The sequence below is a fragment of the Embiotoca jacksoni genome, unplaced genomic scaffold (assembly GCF_022577435.1).
Source record: "Embiotoca jacksoni isolate LCO1_2020_lvr unplaced genomic scaffold, fEmbJac1.0.p SCAF_17, whole genome shotgun sequence".
Classification (NCBI taxonomy): domain Eukaryota; kingdom Metazoa; phylum Chordata; class Actinopteri; family Embiotocidae; genus Embiotoca; species Embiotoca jacksoni.
The window spans coordinates 7,866,285-7,884,668 of NW_027185307.1; the positions used below are offsets into that span (position 1 = coordinate 7,866,285).

The 18,384-nt window shown below is 42.0% G+C and overlaps 1 protein-coding gene across 1 annotated transcript; it reads right to left on the bottom strand.

Annotated features, from left to right (window-relative positions):
• Nucleotides 1-4,650: 4,650 nt before the first annotated feature.
• Nucleotides 4,651-17,887, bottom strand: LOC138199377 (myosin-6-like). Its single transcript, XM_069151427.1, has 40 exons — nt 17,829-17,887; nt 16,897-16,989; nt 16,771-16,818; nt 16,306-16,517; nt 16,041-16,184; nt 15,814-15,970; nt 15,698-15,725; nt 15,507-15,612; nt 15,334-15,426; nt 15,171-15,234; nt 13,904-14,002; nt 13,718-13,821; nt 13,500-13,638; nt 13,271-13,389; nt 13,021-13,170; nt 12,752-12,922; nt 12,365-12,674; nt 12,184-12,257; nt 11,824-12,029; nt 11,151-11,274; nt 10,911-11,047; nt 10,575-10,830; nt 10,244-10,486; nt 9,733-9,909; nt 9,499-9,644; nt 9,318-9,408; nt 8,837-9,226; nt 8,026-8,152; nt 7,731-7,849; nt 7,448-7,644; nt 7,111-7,294; nt 6,863-7,028; nt 6,651-6,775; nt 6,225-6,533; nt 5,915-6,118; nt 5,532-5,828; nt 5,338-5,442; nt 5,148-5,243; nt 4,915-5,049; nt 4,651-4,809 (listed from the first exon to the last, which is right to left on the bottom strand). Exons 4-40 carry the CDS (start codon nt 16,507-16,509, stop codon nt 4,789-4,791), a joined length of 5,817 nt encoding a protein of 1,938 aa, XP_069007528.1. The 5' UTR covers nt 16,510-16,517; nt 16,771-16,818; nt 16,897-16,989; nt 17,829-17,887; the 3' UTR covers nt 4,651-4,788.
• Between the last annotated feature and the right edge of the window lie 497 nt (nt 17,888-18,384).

Genomic DNA, 18,384 nt, shown 5'->3' on the forward strand with positions numbered 1-18,384 from the left:
CATTCGACACTCTTCAGCACAAACATCAACTGAAACCAGCAAAGTGCTCCAACTCAAATAAAAAAAACGGACATGTGTAATTCCTTTTGTAGATTCCTGACAAGAGACCCAAATGTAACCTGATCAGTGCCAGTAGCCACATTTGAACATCATGTTTAAACTTTGTACATTGTGCATAATTTTTCATATAAAACAAGGTTAACATTATATTACTAAGTGATAGAAGAAGTTTTACTTCAGACTGGAGTTCTCGTTGTAGAAATGTAGCTTCTAATTGGCTTTTAAAGGTCCCATGTTGTAACGTTTCTGGTGCTTTATGTATAGTCCTCACATCCTCACGAAGATATTTTTCAGTGTCAAAAACCATTTCAATACTATTTTACACCTCGGCTCTAACACCTCAGTGGAACTCTTCTGAGAACAAGCTGTTTTTAGTGGCTTTTTCTAAGGCTCATTAATATTAATAAGCATCTCCTCTGATTGGCTGACTATTTGTGTGTATTTGAGTGACCTGACCAGGCTATTCACAGGTGAGGGACTGTGGCTCCTTAAACTTACAGAGAAGTAATGGCAGCGCTATCAGACTCATTTGAGCCAGATTCAGACCCCGATTCAGAGACGACAGATGACATCCAACCACCTCCTCAACTGCACTTACAAATGACTTACAGCATGGTAAATAATGTTTTGATCAACTTCCATCATGGGCGCTACCAGAGCCTTTTTTTTTTGGGGGGGGGGGGGGGGGAGTTGTGTCCCACCCAATACTGAGAAAATACCAATCTGTCCCCCAATGCAGAGAAATATTCTCCTTTTATGAACACTGTCAAAGCTTCTGTCTCTTGTTGTTTGCTGTTTGTTTTCAATGTATTTTTTATTCATTATTAAGGAAAACCTTAATTCTGTGACTCCTCCCTCACAATTGTACACTTGGTTGCGCCCATGCTCCCTCCTTAGTCAGGTAGCCAACAGGTGTTGGTCAGTCAACAGAGGGGAACAGATGGAGAACGGTCACGTCACCTAATAAGCAGAGAAATCAGTACGGGAGCCGGACATACAGTCTTTTTTCAGATAGTAATTAACTACTACCTGAACTGGCAACAACTCAGTTGAAGAAGCAATAATAACCACCGTTTCAGATAACTGTTACAGTAGCGGGGCACAGGAAGATGTCACGCAGATCAAATCTGGTGTTGCAGATTTATTGAAGTTGTTTATGAAAATTGTAAAACAATATCTTTCAGTGGGACATCGACGCACAGCGTTTTTCTGCTTGTGTCTAACGGAGAATCTCAGCTGATTTTCTCAGACTTCCCTGCGCACACGCTGCTCATGCAGTGACACTGACACCTCCTGGCTGTTTACTGCCACTGCTGCGTAACACTGATGAAAAACACTTGAACCCTAAATTTTCCTTTAACTGAAATAGTTCTTCCTTCAACTAAAAACACATAGTCAAACACAAACACATTCAGAACATATAAAACTCCTTCTGTACTTATATTTGCTCAAAACATAACTTATTCAATAAGCTGTGCACGACTTATTGTGCCACGTTACCACTGTACAATGTACACTTTATAGACTTTTAGCTGAGTCATACTATAGCATGTCGTCCAAAATATGAAAAAAAAAAAAGTCATATTACAGCATGTCATCCAAAATATTAAAAAGTCATATTACAGCATGTCGTCCAAAAAGTGATAAAAAAAAAAAAAAAGTCATATTACAGCATGTCGTCCAAAAGTGATAAAAAAAAAAAGTCATATTACAGCATGTCGTCCAAAAAGTGATAAAGAAAAAAAGTCATATTACAGCATGTCGTCCAAAAAGTGATAAAAAAAAAAAAAAAAAAATTTAAAAAAAAAAGTCATACTTGCATATTTGCATGTCGTCCAAAATATGACAATGCTCGTACAGAAACTCACAGTTCACAGACCTGTTAATGGTATGAAGCCAGACGTTGGGCTCGCTGATAAAGAGATAGCAAACTATGTGTAGCTTAATCTTGTAATTTTTAACTCGATAAAAAAACGAAATTGTCAATGTTAAAGCTGCAACAAGCTATTTGTTGTCATGTGGATGTAGGACAGGAAGTAAGCTTTGAATGTGCTAAAAGTCACAGCGATCAATGTTTTCTTTTGTAAACTGTACTATGTAAGGCTATAACAAACATACACCTGATACACTGATTTAATAATATCAATATTATCGTGTATATTCTCCTAGATAAGTTAACTGTGTATCGGGTAATGTAATCAGTTATCATGTGTAGCGTTATGCCAATTTACTTCGTGAGGATTCAGTTTTGCTCTCGTTATTAGAAGGGGCACCAGTCCAATATTGGACAAAATATTAATTCAACATTAATATGAAATCAGTCCAATCATAATCTATATTTATGAATTCTCGTATCGGAACTCTAGTTCTTCGATATATTCACACTTCGGTCTAATTTAAAAGGATTTATTGTATAACTTCTCACAAGAAATGATTACATGACAGATGTATTTATACGACTGAGAATGCACAATTACTTCTGATTGCTGGTGGTGAAATGAAAGAGGGAATTGTTACCGTAAACTGAATAAGTGAAATTTAAACCTGATGCTAAATTTGAATTTGCCACCCTGAGGAAGACCACGGGCCGAAAGAGATCCAGATGAGTCGCGTAGATGTCCGGTGGATGGAGGTCGACCAACGGGGATTTCCTCCCGTCCAAGAAAAACGGCACACGTCTTGGTAACTCTGACTAACGCTGAGGACTGGCCTGGTCCGGAGCGTTGACAAGATTACCGGCTCGTCCGAAGGGACGGAATCGAGTACTTGATCTGTGGAGTCGCTGATCATACTCCGAGACTTTGATTATTATGTGCGCTAAAACTTAACAAAAAGGCAGATATAAATTGACTAAATCAAAACTGAATGAAACTCAAAAATAACGAATATGTACCGAATCTTAGAGAATAATCGAATCTGAATGTAAAGTGAATCTTTTAGAGGATAAGTGAGTATTAATGAAATTGAACCGAATCTGAATCATCAGCTTGGGGGTCTTAATAATTCATAATTGTAATTATGAATCCAAGTCCATAATTTCTTCTTATAGTTTGAGTTTTGGGTAGCGTCTGACCACCTGATGGAGCCGTGGTCCTTTCGGGAGGGTCAATACTGTTGGTCATCTGGTCTGGAAAGTATCACTTCTGGGGGAGGATTTGTAACAACAAAGGGATTAAGGAGGTATCTTTTGGTTTACTGGTTGAGTGGATATGGTCTCCATAAGCGAGTTTGCTATACATGTCACAGTAAGAAGTCTATTTACAATGTGATAATTCCCCCGACTGATTTATCTCATTGAAGCACATCGGTCCTTTATTCTTCACTAACATAGAATAAAACAAATAATTTCCACAAAATCCAAATCAAATATTTAGCAAGGAAAACTAAAGCAGTGTTTGTTTCCTCCTTTCCATTATTAAATCAGATTTTATTGTCATTATAGGTCATAAAATGAATTTTTGTGTGGCAGTTCTAAAGCCAGCAGCTGAATCATTACATTAGTCGTATTCCCTCTGTTATTATGTAGAAATTTATCAACGTGAGAGGAACTCTTTGACCATCCAGTGCAGTTCATATCGTCATGCCAACATTTGTGAGACTACACTGCCCTCTGATGGATTAATTAGGTACAGTGAGGATGAAAAAAGCATAACATAAGAATATTATAACTATGCTTTAGTTTTCCATCCATCCATTAGCTATAAGGGTCATTCATACCTAAGGGCAATTTGTAGAATCACCAATTAACCTGAGGTGCATGTTTTTGGATGGTGGGAGGAAACCGGAGTACCCGGAGAGAAGCCATGCAAGCACAGGAAGAACATGCAAACTCCACACAGAAAGGCCCAGGACCAGATTCAAACCTGGAACCTTTTCGATGAGTCAACAATGTTAACCACTGCACCAATGGTCCGCCACTCTTTAGATTTCATTACAGTAAATGTTGTGTTCAGTGTAACTGTTTATTATTGTTCTTTGTCTCTTTTTACTTTCTTTTAAGGTTTTAGCCACAGCTGCATTGCAGTTGTGCGAGTTTCCTATTGGAGCAGGATTGGCTTCCAAATTAGTTGTATGTGAATGTGGTCACACGAGTTTTTGCACATGTAAAATTCCTGGGTTTTTTTCTGTAAAGGTACAGAGAACATCTGGGAGAAGGAACATTTACTTGCAATGGAAGACAGAGGTCAACCCTGTCTCACTCTGAGTCAAGTGATAAACCGCTGTGACGACGACTACAATGTACAAAGAGATTTCTACTGTCATGATCAGGTGAGCCACTAACACTCCTGATATTCATCTAATTTCTAGTCACTTTGCCCTTTTATAATTCATCGATTCCCTCCACACACGCCGCACTCCCTTAGGCTGCTCAGCGAGCCTCGACCACTTGCAGCCGTTTTTATTTAAAGTTTGCCGTGTTGGAGCTCATTCTCGGCTGAGCCGTCAGATCCGGCCGTGCTTTTTAGAAACGAGGTGCGAAAGGGTTTGTGGAAACATTAAGAGCAACTCTGTTTTCACTTTGTGGTTCAGTTTCTGTTTTCAGGAGGTTCTGCATGATTTTTAAACACAATCCACAACAGACAATGGCGGTGCATTCAAAAACTCATATATTCTTTATTCCACTCATGTTGCATGGAGAATAAGGAAAAACTACAACACTACAGTTTAACTCGATTCATGAGGGCCCAGTGAAAGGCTTCACTCTTCATCACCTCACTCTTCATCACCTCACTCTTCATCGTGTGCTTTCTGTACAAAGAGAAAACATGGTGATCACATTTGTATTCTTGCAAAAGAATTAAAGCTGCATAGTCACCAACAATAACTGTGCTCTGTGTTTGCAGGATGACTGACTTTAGCTCCGGAGTCGCGGCTCTTTGCTCTCAGCTTGTTGACCTGGGACTCCGAGATGTCGGCCCTCTCTTCTGCTTCCTCCAGTTCGTGCTGTAACTTGCGCAACTTGCCAAGGTTTGCATTGGACTGTTCCTCCTAAAATTCAAGATTAGAGTTTGGAAAATTGTTAAAGTATGGCTATGACACACAAAAAACTTGTTTGGACTACATGAATTTGCAGTGATTGAGCTTACAGCCTCCTCTGCAGTCCTCTTGTAGGATTTAACTTTGAGCTGCAGTTTGTCCACCAGGTCCTGCAGACGGCTCAGATTCTTCTTGTCCTCCTCTGTCTGGTAGATTAGCACAGAGGACATTATTGCTTCTAGCTTTGTTGAATCTTTTGGTGAATATTAATCACAGAGGAACTGAACCCAGATAGTTTACCTGGTAGCTGAGCTCTTTGATGCGCCTCTCATACTTGCGGATACCTTTCACTGAGTCGCTGCTCCTCCTCTGCTCTATGTCCACCTCGTTTTCCAGCTCTCTCACCTTGAAAAGAAGACATGGATGCAGCTCTTGTGAGATTATAAAAAGTATACATTCCTGTATTGTGTACCAGTACTGTGAGGAACATTTACCCTGGCCTCCAGCTTCTGGACCTGCTTCTTGCCACCTTTCATGGCTATCTGCTCGGCTTCGTCCAGGCGATGCTGCAGGTCCTTGATGGTCTGCTCCATGTTTTTCTTCATGCGCTCCAGGTGGGCGCTGGTGTCCTGCTCCTTCTTCAGCTCCTCGGCCATCATGGCAGCATCAGTGATGGCCTTCTTCGCCTTCTCTTCAGCGTTTCTGCACTCCTGCACGGCCTCCTCCACCTCATTCTGGAGCTGAGCGGTGTCACCCTCCAGCTTCTTTTTCTGGTTCAGCAGGCTGGTGTTCTGTACGGAGGAGCAGGGAACTTTCAATGACTCTGATCCAGCAAAAAAAAAACATACATACAGATACACAGATGTTATCGACATACCTGTGAGTGCAGCAGCTGAACTCGCTCGCTGACATCCAACAGCTCCTGCTCGGCCAGCTTACGACCTCTCTCAGTCTGCTCCACCAGAGACCTCAGCTCATCCAGTTCAGCCTGAATCAGGTTGTTACGTCTCTCCACAATGGCAATGTTCTCCTTCAGGTCCTCACATGCACGGACAGCGTCGTCCAGCTGCAGCTGTGAGTCCTGCCGAGGTAGAAATATACAAATATTGTGTTTCCACGCACTGATTTTAAGCTTCTCATCCAGAAAAGAAAGTTAAATAGGTTCTGTTGTCGTTTTTGTGTTTCACCTTCAGATGAGCATTGACTGTTTTGAGTTGCTTCTGAGCCTCTGCTGCCTGCCTGTTGGCCTGGCTCAGCTGGATCTCCATCTCGTTCAGATCTCCCTCCATCTTCTTCTTCAGTCTGAGGGCCTCGTTTCTGCTGCGAGTCTCAGCCTCCAGGGAGTTCTGCAGCGTATCCACCACCCTCTGGTTGTTGCGCTTGGACTGCTCCATCTCCTCGTCCTTCTCAGCCAGCTTGCGCTCGATTTCAGCCTTCACCTGGTTGAACTCCAGCTGAGCTCGAAGGATCTTACCCTCTTCGTGCTCGAGGGAGCCCTGACAAAAACAATAATGGCTGTCTTTCTTTCATTGCATTAAGTATACAAGACTAAAGAAAGATAATTGTCAGCACAGTGATGCCTATAGAGACGGAAATATTCTAAATGTAATCACCTCTGCTTCCTCCAGAGCAGTTTGTATCTCTGCCTTTTCCTGCTCCAGCTGTTTGCGGATCTTCTCCAGCTCGTGGATGCTCTTTCCTCCCTCACCAAGTTGCTCAGTCAGGTCAGAAATTTCCTCTGTTTTATGCATATTCATTTATTTTACCGTTCACCGTATTCAGTGCATCTTAAAAGGCAGATCATGTTTAATTGACATCTTCCTACCTTGAAGGTTCTTGTTTTCTCGTTTCATGGTCTCCAGATGATCCAGAGATTCTTCATAAGAGTTCTTCAATTTGAAGAGTTCAGTGCTCTGAGAGCGAGCCTCTTTCTGGGCTCCTTCCAGCTCCGTCTGGGACTCCTCATACTTCTGCTTCCACTCAGCAAGGACCTGGTCGAGTATTGGAAATGTCAGACTTGTTTAATCCGTTTACATTTTTATTTTTTTTTAATTCTTTCTCATGTGATGTCACCTTGTCAAAGTTTCTTTGTTTCTTGTCCAGAGCTGCAGCGGCAGCGTTTGATCTCTCCACGTCCACCATGAGATCCTCGATCTCACCCTGCAGCCTGTGTTTGGTTTTCTCTAGCGAGGAGCATTTGGCATTAGAAGCTTCAACGGCTTCCTCGGCATCCTGCAAGCGTTGAGCTAGCTTTTTCCTAAAGGCAAATAATACCGTATCAAATTATAGCCTCATAGATACAAAGAGATCATGAGAAAATGTACCATCTCAAGATGGCTGAAAACTCCCTAAGTATTTAAAATGTTACAGAAATGTCCACTCGTGTAGTTGTAGTTTAGTGACTTCTTACTTTGCTTCCTCCAGCTCCTCCGTCTTTTGGATGGCATCAGTTTCGTACTTGGTTCTCCACTGAGCCACCTCGGAGTTGGCCTTGGACATGCAGCGCTGCAGCTCGGCTTTGGCCTCCTGTTCTTCCTCAAACTGCTCCCTCAACAGGTCGCAGTCATGGCGAGCAGACTGCACTGCATGGGCGAGTGCGTTCTTGGCCTTTGATAAAATAACATGTCAGGTCATTTTGCAGGTAGACACTCAGCTCTGTGTTTTGAAAGCAGCAGTTCCTCTTGAAGAAGTACCTTGATTTCCTCCTCCAGCTGTCTCTTGAGGTCTTCAATCTGCTGAGTGTGTGACAGCTTCCCTCTGGTCAGCTGAGAGACCAATGAGTCCTTCTCCTCCAGCTGCCTCACAAGCTCTCCTGTACAATAATGGTTTTGTGTTTTAGAGTGGGTTGTAGAGACAGACCCACTCCTCTCCATACTTTTCTTAACATAATGTTGTTGTAGCGGCATGAACTCATCTTCTGGGGTGTGTTTCTAACATAGCATGTATTATTAACAGTTGAACCTGCACTATATGAGGGTATCTTGTTACCATTTTCAGTTAGAAGCTTTGCTTTCTGCATTGTGAAGTCATTGATGGACCGCTGGCCCTCCTCTGCTTTCGTCCGGTATTCAGTCATCTGATCCTCCAGAGAGCGGCACATTTTCTCCAGGTTGGACTGAATGGAAAGATTTCCACATTAAAATGTGAAATCCAAACACAATTTCTGAATAGGATTATGTTGAACTAATAGTTTGGGAAATACATTTTTTGCTTGCCGAGAGTAAAATGAGAAGATTGATACCAGTCACAGAGATTGAGCCAAGAGACCGTTAGCCTAGCTTAGCATAAAATCTGGAAGCATGTGTCACTACCTGATCCCAAATTGAGCTTGACTGATTTATTGTTGGGCCGATTTTATTAGCCAAGATTTGACCAATATATTGGTATACAGGTTTTCCAATATGCGCCAATTTGAAAACATTTTATAGAACATAATACAGACAGAGATGCTTGGGACAATTTAGAAATAATTTGTCCATCAGGGCACACTATTGTGTCAGGCAGTGTCTTCCTGGCAATTTGCTAACTAGTTTGTGAAATACATAGTGAAACTTTAATAAATGATAACCTTAATCATCTCCCCTTTGAGTATACTTGCACTGTATACATATACAAAATTTAAACTGATATATCGGTATCGGCCCTCACATTGAGGTCACTTCCTGCATACTCATCACACAGGTATTAAAGGGGTTTAAATATTCTCATCTAATTCTCAGCAAAGCAAATTACAATACCTCCAAAAACTGTTATTTTTGCAGTGTTTAAACTAAACATTTGTTTGGTTTGGACATCTCACTTTAACTTTGACGATCTGCTCCATGTTGGAGACGACGTCGTCCAGCTCCAGTCTGAACTCGCTCTTCTCTTTCTCCAGCTTCTGTTTGACTCTCTGCAGGTTGTCGATCTGCTCTCCCAGGTCGGCCACGCTGTCGGCGTTCTTCTTCCTCAGTGTAGCGGTGGTGGCTTCGTGGTGCAGAGTGGCCTCTTCGAGGTCTCTGCGCATCTTGTGAAACTCGCCCTCCCTCTTCTTGTTCATCTCGATCTGGGCCGCCGTGGCTCCTCCGGCCTCCTCCAGCCGCTCGCTGATCTCCTCCAGCTCTCTGGCCAGGTCAGCCCTCTGTTTCTCCACCTTGGCTCGGGCAGCTCGCTCTGCCTCCAGTTCCTCCTCCAGCTCCTCAATGCGGGCCTTGATGAAATTCACCAGATAGATTTTAGGTAGGAATTCAAATAATAAAGAGAAAACAAAACGTCAAATGAAAACCTGTTTGTGTTGTTACCTGTAACTCCTTCAGTTTTTTCTGGAGCTGAGCGCTCATCGCCTGTTCATCCTCAATTTTACTGAGCTGCTGGCTGATTTCAAAATCTTTCCTACAATACATGACAAAATATTTCACCTTAGAAACCAGTTTTCATATCATTTTGTATGTCGTGTCTGTGATATTAAAAGATAAGTTTTACTTTTTGAGTTTTTCTTCCAGCTGCTGCTTGTCATTCTCCAGATCCATCACACTTTCTTGGTTCAGCTTCAAGTCCCCCTCCAGTTTCCTCTTGGCTCTTTCCAGATCCATTCTCACCTTCTTCTCTTGCTCCAATGATCCTTCAAGCTACAAGACAAAACATTACAAAAATGTACTTTCTAAGCTTGTCTCCACACTTTGGGATTTAATCACAATTGACATTTGAAGTGCTCACATCATCGACTTGCTGCTCCAGCTTGGTTTTGGCCTTGGTCAGAGTGTTGACTTTGTCTTCTTCACTCTGCAGGTCATCCAGCGTTTGCTGATGAGCCTCCTGAAGAGCTTTTTTCTCTTTGGTCAGCTTTGCAATGATTTCTTCCAAAGCTGCCATCTCTTCAGTCATGTTTTTTACCTTTGAAAACAGATCAGAGCCGGCGTTAAGTCTTGTATATAGAAATTTAAATAGTTGGCTACAACAAGCTGTAAAACATCGACGTGTTTATGACCTTTTGAACTCATACGGCCAAATACAGCAAACAACAACATAAGCATTTACTGTCTCTGGCTAAGTGATCAAAGTTATTTGACTTTACTCTGCTTTTTGTTCTGATTTTGGTCTCAACCAACTTCTGAGGGAAATATCTGTCTATTAAGGAGCTGTGCTGGACCAGTTCATCTCTAACTCCTCCTCATCATCAATCCTTTGATCAGTTGTTATTATAAAAAGGATTATGATTGTTTTATACCTTGTTCTCAGTGGCATGCTTTTCTTTTTCCACTTTCGCCAGAGTCAGCTCCAGATCGTCGATGTCTTTCTTGAGCTCTGAACACTCGTCCTCCAGCTTCCTCTTCTTGGCAGTTAGCTCTGCATTCATCTCCTCTTCATCCTCCAGTCTCTCTGTCAGCTCTTTGCTTTTGGCCTCAAGCTGGATCTTGCTTTTGATTAGACCCTCGCAGCGCTCCTCAGCATCTGCAAGGTTGTCTTGCTCCTACAGAGATGAAATTAAACCAAATACTGTGATTCATTACAACTGTGTGTATAAATCTGTTTCAGGTAATCTGACTGACTGATCTTACCGACTGGACGTGGAGCTGAAGGTCATTCTTCTCTTGGAGAAGAGAAACCATTTTTTCCTCCAGCTCTTTCTTGCGGGCTTCAGATTTAGCATAAGCCTCTTTGAGCTTTGTGAACTCCTCCTTCATGTTTGCCATCTCCTTCTCAGTTTCGGCTGACTTCAGCAGAGGTTTGATCTTAAAGTACATCTTCATCCAGGGCCAGTTCTTGACACCCATGAAGGCACGCACATTCCACTGAATCACCAGTAAGGCATCTCTGTGGACAACATCAGAGTTTGTCATCATTTTCAGAGTAATCTGTTCTGGTACTGTAAATAAGGGAAGTTAAACACCAACCTGCGATCAACAATTTTCTGGAACTCGATCCTGGCGAGTATTCCTCTGGATCTCGCTTGAATTCCAGTAATGATGAGAGCGAGACGGTCGTCTCTCATCTCTTCAAGAACACCCAGCAGACCAGCTTTGAAGAACACCTGATAGTGACAGAAAGGGTTTGAATATTTTCTCCCAAACACAAATATTTATTTCAAAATACAACCCAGATATTTTTTAAATTACTGCACAGCCAGAACTGACTTTTGTGTGTCCCAGCTTGTACTGCTCATGATCGATGTCCAAAGAGCCCAAAAGTTTCTCTGCTCCTTTTTTGTTGTCAATGAACTGTCCGTCAGGGATAGCATTCGGGTTCAGGATGCGATATCTGAAATTATTAAAAGCATAACATCATTTCAATCACAGAATAAATTTGAAAAAGTAAATTGTAGCACATGACATGGAGGGCAAAACAAGTCAGAGCTCAGGAGGCTTTAAGCAATGTGTGCCCGTCAAGGTTGGCTGCAGTGGCTCGACCATCAAGGTCGTACATCCCTACAAAGGGACCGGCCAACCTCAATGGACACACATCTGCACAGGAGAAATGGCATCAGGACTATCCCTGTTGCCACAAGGTGGTAACCCATTGGTTTGTGAACTGCCTTTCGTGTCTGGTGTTTTGGATGTTGACATTTTGGTTTTGTTGGAGCCAGAAGTGACTATATTTGGACGAGCTGGGGAGGAGGGACAGGATCTGACTTAATCTGACTGACACGAGGACACAACACCCGCCCACCTATAGCAGAAACCTGACTGGTGATTATAGAATATTTTTCAGGAGAAGTACCAGAACACTGATCAGGAGGGAATTTAGTGAATGACACCATAATTACTTGTGGAAAAAATGCTCTGACTTGCTTGGACTTGCTTTACTTGCCTTTGTTTGAAGTCTCCATACTGGATCCTGTTGGGAAACCCCTTCCTGCAGATTCTGATGCCTTCCAGCACGCCGTTGCAGCGTAGCTGGTGCATGACCAGAGGGTTCTCCATCGCCCCAGGAGTCTTGGTCTCATTGGGGATGATGCAGCGTACAAAATGAGGGTGAGTTGACCTGAGGTTGGTCATCAGTTTATTCAGATTCTCCTGTAAATGTAAACGATAAATAATCAATAGGCTTTGTACTGTACTCCCAAACAAGGACATATCTCAAACCTGAGGACCAGTTCAGACCAAAGATTCACAACAGGATGATTTAAAATTTCCACTTATTTTCAACTTTCAACAAACAGTATTTTACCCTGTGCAGTGCAGACACAGTTTGGAAGGAAGAACCTTTCTTCTTTGCTCCCTTTCCTCCCTTGCCTCCTCCATCTGTATGGAAGTTGTAGATATACGGAATAAAAAATGTTTTGGTTTTCTTACTTACTTGAACAATAATTCAAGCACAAAAATAATCAGTATGATAAAAGAGCTCTTACCTGCATCTGAGCCAGCATACCCAGCAAACAGCGTACACAGTAACTTCAGATTGGACTTCTGAAAGAGTCCAACCACGGTCTCATTCAGCGGGTCCTTGTTCTTCTCCAGCCAGTTAGAGATGTTGTAATCAACAATACCAGCATAGTGAGCGAGGGAGAAATGGGCCTCTGGTCTCCCCTTTATAATCCTGGGCTTCTGGAAGTTGGGACTTTTACCCAGATGGTTGTCATACAGTTTGGCTTTAAATGTCGAATCGCTGGCTTTGGGGAACATGCACTCCTCTTCAAGGATGGACATGATGCCCATGGGCTGGAGGTACAGGCAGATGACAGGTGAGACACTTTTACACAGAAACTGCCACAATAAGCAGATTTGAAAACACCAACCTTTTCAATGAGTTCAATGCAGGCTGCCAAGTCCATGCCAAAGTCAATGAACTCCCACACGATGCCCTCTTTCTTGTACTCTTCTTGTTCCAGCACAAACATGTGGTGGTTGAAGAACTGCTGCAGCTTCTCATTAGTGTAGTTGATGCACAGCTGCTCGAAGGTGTTGAACTAGAAAACGAGTGCACAAAGAAAGTCAGTTTTTTATAGCTTTAAATATATACTCTTCATCCTTCATGTCAGATGTCCCCAAAATCTTAAACACCTACATCAAAGATCTCAAACCCAGCGATGTCCAGCACACCGATGAAGTACTGGCGAGCTTGTTTGGTGTCCAGAGAGTGGTTGATTCTCACCACCATCCACAGGAACATTTTCTCGTACACTGACTTAGACAGAGCACCGATAGAGTTGTACACCTAAAAAAAATGCCATAAAAGCAGTGAGATTAACATTTGAAATCACTCTTATCACTTAGAAAGTTAGAATTCAGTGCAGTGCTCACTTTATTCAACCCACCTGCTGCACATTTTGGCCTTTGGTGACCCACTCGTTGCCCACTTTCACTCTTGGGTGGCACAGTGCCTTTATGAGGTCTGCAGAGTTTAGGCCCATAAGATATGCCACTTTGTCGGTCTCTGAAAAAGGATGTCCCATAGTACTAGCATTTATTTTGAGTCAAAGAGGCCAGAATGGGTGGTAGTTAGTTCTGTTCTTGTTTAAGATGGGACAATTAAGCAGTATTTACCCTCTGTGCCATCGGACTCTGCTTGTTCCTCCCTCTGCTTCTGTTTGAACTTCATGTTTCCAAAATGCATGATGGCACCAGTCATCTTGTAAATCCCATTCTTCTCCTCTTGGGTGAAGCCCAGGACATCAAAAGCTTCCTTAAACAGCAAATTGTGCATTTGAGTGAGTTGTAAAACTAACTGTGTGAGGTTTTCACTCGCACTCTGTTTCACTCACATCAGTCGCCATCAGCTCGTCTGCATCATTGATGGAGCCTACGGTTGTTTCTCCTTGGGAGATGTAGGCGTAGTCGTAGGGGTTGTTGGTGATCAGCAGCATTTCTGTCAAGGGAAATCAAAGTTACAGACTTTGATGCTTTTTTTTGAGAAAACAACTACAGTCCGTGTTTCATTCAGGACTCACCAAGCAGCTCTGGCATCTTCTGAGACAGAATCTGGTAGAAGATGTGGTAATCTCTCTCAGCCTTGAGCTGATAGGTGACACGAGACTTCTCCAGCAGATCTGAAGAAATATTACAGTGTTAGTATTCAGCTACATAGAGAATATATCTGCAGGATTTATTGTGCACCAGGCTGCATGCTTAGCACTGTTGCCTCACAGCAAGAAGGTTCAGGGTTCGAACCTCAACTGGAGCAGGGGCTTTCTGTGCATGCTAGGTTTATTGGTGATTCTAAATTGCCTGTAGGTGTGAATGCGAACGTGCGTATCAGTTTCTGTGTTGGCCCTGTGATAGGCTGGCGACCTGTCCAGGCTGCAACCTCCCCCAAGGGCAGCTGGGATAGGCTCCAGCTCCCAGTGACCCTGTTCAGGATAAAGCGGGTACAGGTGATGGATGAAATGGATTATTGTGCACCTCATCCTGCTGCCTCTTACAGTCTTGTTAAAACATTGAAACACGGTATCATGCAGGTCTTGTTACTGTTAGAAATCATAAATAAGTCAAGCTAATTAGTTTTACCAGGGTATTATTTACATCAGAGATTCCCAAACTTTTCAGACCACTTTGTAAAAAACTAAATTTTCCAAATTCCACCTCCCATTGCAGATAGTAGCAAATGTTTTCATAAAATAATCAAAAATAATTTAACCAATAAACATAAATTACCTGTTTCAAAATCAAGAAATAAATTACAGCTCTCAATGAAAAAAACTCTAAATCAGCAGAGGGAGGTTGGTAGAAGAGCTGTCTGCTGTTCTTCTTTGTTTCTGAGGGTAAATTCTAGATTGAGGTAGGTTGGTTGGTAACGTCTTGTCACTCTCTTGTGGCGTCACTCGGCAGCTCAACATCGACTCCTCTTTGGCATTGAAAGGTTTGTCTGACCTGTCGGGTCTGGTGTTGTCACTTTCCTCTCAACTGTTTTTTGGACCTTGTAGCCAATTTTTAAATTCCACACATTCATAAAAAATCTGTGACTGAGGAGTCCGAATCCAACGGCATCAAGGTAAAATTACTGTTTTAATGAGATGTGTTTATGTAAAGACTGTTGTCTGTGATAAAATTAATTTAAATGACCATTTTTGCACAGCTGGATTGCACTTGTTAGGCCTTTCAGTAAGACTGTTGTGTACCACAGAGTGGGGCCTCACATAGAACCAGCAGTACCATAGTTTGGGAATCACTGATCCAGAGGATGACAAGATGATGTGATAACAACCACCGTCTACTTACATGTCTCAATGTCAGCAGAGGCCAACTTTCCATTAACCCAAAAGTGGATTCGAATAAATTTACCCTGCGAGAGATAGTTACTTTTAAAATAGTTACGAAGAAATCGAGGTTTTGGTGTTTTCCCTAAACCTCACTGATGACATTTTGTCATGTGGAAACTCACAAATCTGGATGAGTTGTCGTTTCTGATGGTCTTGGCATTTCCAAAAGCCTCCAAAGCAGGATTGGCCTGGATGATTTGATCCTCCAGGGTACCCTGCGGACGTCAGCGGAGGAACTTTTAGTCACTAAAACTGACTTTATTATTCTTATTATAACGTTTGAAATCAGACCGACCTTTTTCTCATCCTTTGCATCCTTCTTGCCAGCCACAGCAGCAATGCTGGCAAAGTATTGGATAACTCTCTTGGTGTTCACAGTCTTTCCTGCACCAGATTCTCCTCTGGGAATGAAAAAGATTATACATGTGACCTGAACATGTAAAAGACCCTAAAAAGAACATAAAGAACTCTTCAGGAATAACTTACGTGATGAGGATTGACTGATTTTCCCTGTCTGCAACAAATAAGCACAATGTTTTCTTTAAATGTCTGGATGATTTTAGAGACATCATGACAGAGTGCTGCATCAGAGGTGAACGTACCCGCCAGCATGTACTGGTAGGCGTTATCAGAGATGGAGTAGATGTGAGGAGGAGCTTCAGTCCTCTTCTTTCCCCTGTAGGCGTTGACCACCGACTGATCGTAGACCGGCAGCCACTTGTAGGGGTTGACAGTCACACAGAACAGCCCAGAGTAGGTCTGTGGACAAACAGGTCTCGGTGATTGGACTGAAGGTTTCATGCTGAGCAAGTTTGTGGTCATTACTCACGTAGATCATCCATGCTGCGTAACGCTCTTTGAGGTTGAACAGCACGGCAGGCTCATGGAGGAAGGTGAACATCGCCATGTCCTCGATTTTATCGAACTTTGGTGGGTTCTGGGGATGGATGTCTATCTCCTTGTGGGTTGTAGTCTGCAAGGATTTACCAGTTTAAATTGTTTTAGAGTCATCAATGGTGCATCATCTTCTTTAACTGCTGAGTCAGCAGCCACTTCCATGACCATTAGTCAGTGTAAATATCTGATGCACTCACCTTTCCAAACTCAGTTTCAACGGTGACTTTATCACCGTCTCTGCTGCTTATTGTGGCCTTAACGTACTCCACCTCGGGGTCGGGCACAAAACAGTTCCTCTTCATGTCGAATGGTCGGGTTTGAGCCTCCAGACGCTCCTTGTCTGACTTCCTCAGAAACGAAGCTGCGGTCCCAAACTCCGCCATGATGCTTTCACTCGACATCTTGAAAGCTGCAGTGTAGTTCAAAAGCCTTTTGATTACGTAGTCTTAGACAACTTACATCAGGAAATACAGAGTCTTTATTGCCAGGAGAACAGTAATTGAAAGTATCTGTGAACTATTATAACCAGCATTTACAAGGCAAAGCATGTTACCTATTTCTAAAGTTAAAATATTTCAAACCACAAGAAGGTAAAGTAAACATTGTGACGAGTCAATTTTATTGACTTTGTTTTGAAACAGAAACAGGATGGAGGTATTTACCTGTTTTCTCTTCCTCTCCCCCTTTGATAGATTTGGTCTGTTGGCTTTCTATAAGACAATAGTAGCTTTACATTTTCAATATATGATGTGATAGTTTAATTGTCATAAAAATGTGTCTCTGCTTACCAGATGATGTCTTCCTGTCTTCCTGTCCTTACTCCTCTTTGGGAACTCCTCCTTTTATACACACAGGAGGCAGAGCATCGACACACAGCCGCCCTAAAAGGACGGAGCAAGAACACAAAGGATCAAAAGAGGAACATCTGTATTTGGAGCTAAAGGTGTGGACAAGTATAACAGTCGTGTAACCATTGGTTGCTGAAATTTAAGCTCATTAGCTGGTCCTAAATCAGTATCTATTTTAGTTCTGTCCTTCCGGTGACAGAAAAGCCAGCAAATCATAAAAATATAAAGAATATTTCAGCTGATATATGAACATATAGCTGTTGATTTTATTATAGTAAACCAATTTCAAACAAATTTTATTGTCAGAAATGTGAATATGGATCTTTTCTTGTTTTGTAAATCAGGGAAAATCATATTTGTTGTTGCAATATTAATAATATAAAAGTCTGATCTCTTTTAATCCTTTTCTTAAATCCTTTTTTTTAGCTGAAGAAACTGTCACTAATACAATAAACATTGTCTGTGTGTCTATTGTTTGTCTTCCATTATCCTGGAGGACAAAGATAAACCTGTGAATTTCTGACTTGGATTCCTTCTCATATTCTTTCTCTGCCTCCCAGAGGACCTCAGCTGACCCTCCTCTGCCTACAATAAAAGATCAAGCGTGACAGCTGCCTGCTTTGGGAGGTTTCAGCTCCCATATTGTAAATAAATACATTCAGCTCAGACAGGACATTTATCACTTTCCCCATGTACATATTATTCACGACAACAGAGTCAGTGCCAGTAATGACTGTCACGTTAACAGAGGACATCCTTAAATCATGTGTTTATTGAGGGGACCTCTTGAAGACCTCCTCAAGAAGCACACGAGCCCTTTTGACATTAACAACTTCACACTTCCAGGTTCACTGTGACCTTGTAAGTCTCACCAGTTGGTTGTCTGCACCCTCCTCTCCTCAGCATATTGAGGGCGGCGCCGAGGCTTTCATTCCCAGCTGTCTTGTGTCCCTCTTCAGTCAACACTTACGATGGTGTGTCACGAGCCTTCATATGTGCAGCAGCAGCAGCCCTGGTGGACTGTTCAAGCCAGTGAAAGAACATGTCTATAAAGGGAACAAACATAATTAATTTTGTATTGTACTGTAGATTAAATATCCCTATAAACAGTTTAAAAAGTTTGATAAAGTAATTTCTAACATAAAAAAAAATTCCCTCACAATAACTCAGCTACAACACTTGAAAATCATTAGTACAATGATTTTTAATGACAATAAATAAAAAGATTTAAAGAGAAGTCAGACCGCTGATGGTAGGTGGGGGCTCAGAAATACAATGTTAAGAAAACTAAAGCCACAATCTGCAGATTAAGTCGATTCATTTGTTCTATTTTGGTTGAATTAAGCAACTATAGATCTGTGTTTTGCTCTCAGTTGCAAAACTGAAGAGTTTTCAAATTCCCTATCTTGTTGATTTGCACCTGCGACT

What these genes read in the sequence shown, in the direction of transcription:
- LOC138199377 (XM_069151427.1), bottom strand. Translation starts at nt 16,509, where the DNA reads ATGTCGAGTGAAAGCATCATGGCGGAGTTTGGGACCGCAGCTTCGTTT. An exon ending in AGAGTCCGATGGCACAGAGG is followed by an intron (nt 13,390 to 13,499) that starts GTAAATACTGCT and finishes ATCCTTTTTCAG; the next exon opens with AGACCGACAAAGTGGCATAT. An exon ending in TTCAGCTGCTGCACTCACAG is followed by an intron (nt 5,829 to 5,914) that starts GTATGTCGATAA and finishes TCCTCCGTACAG; the next exon opens with AACACCAGCCTGCTGAACCA.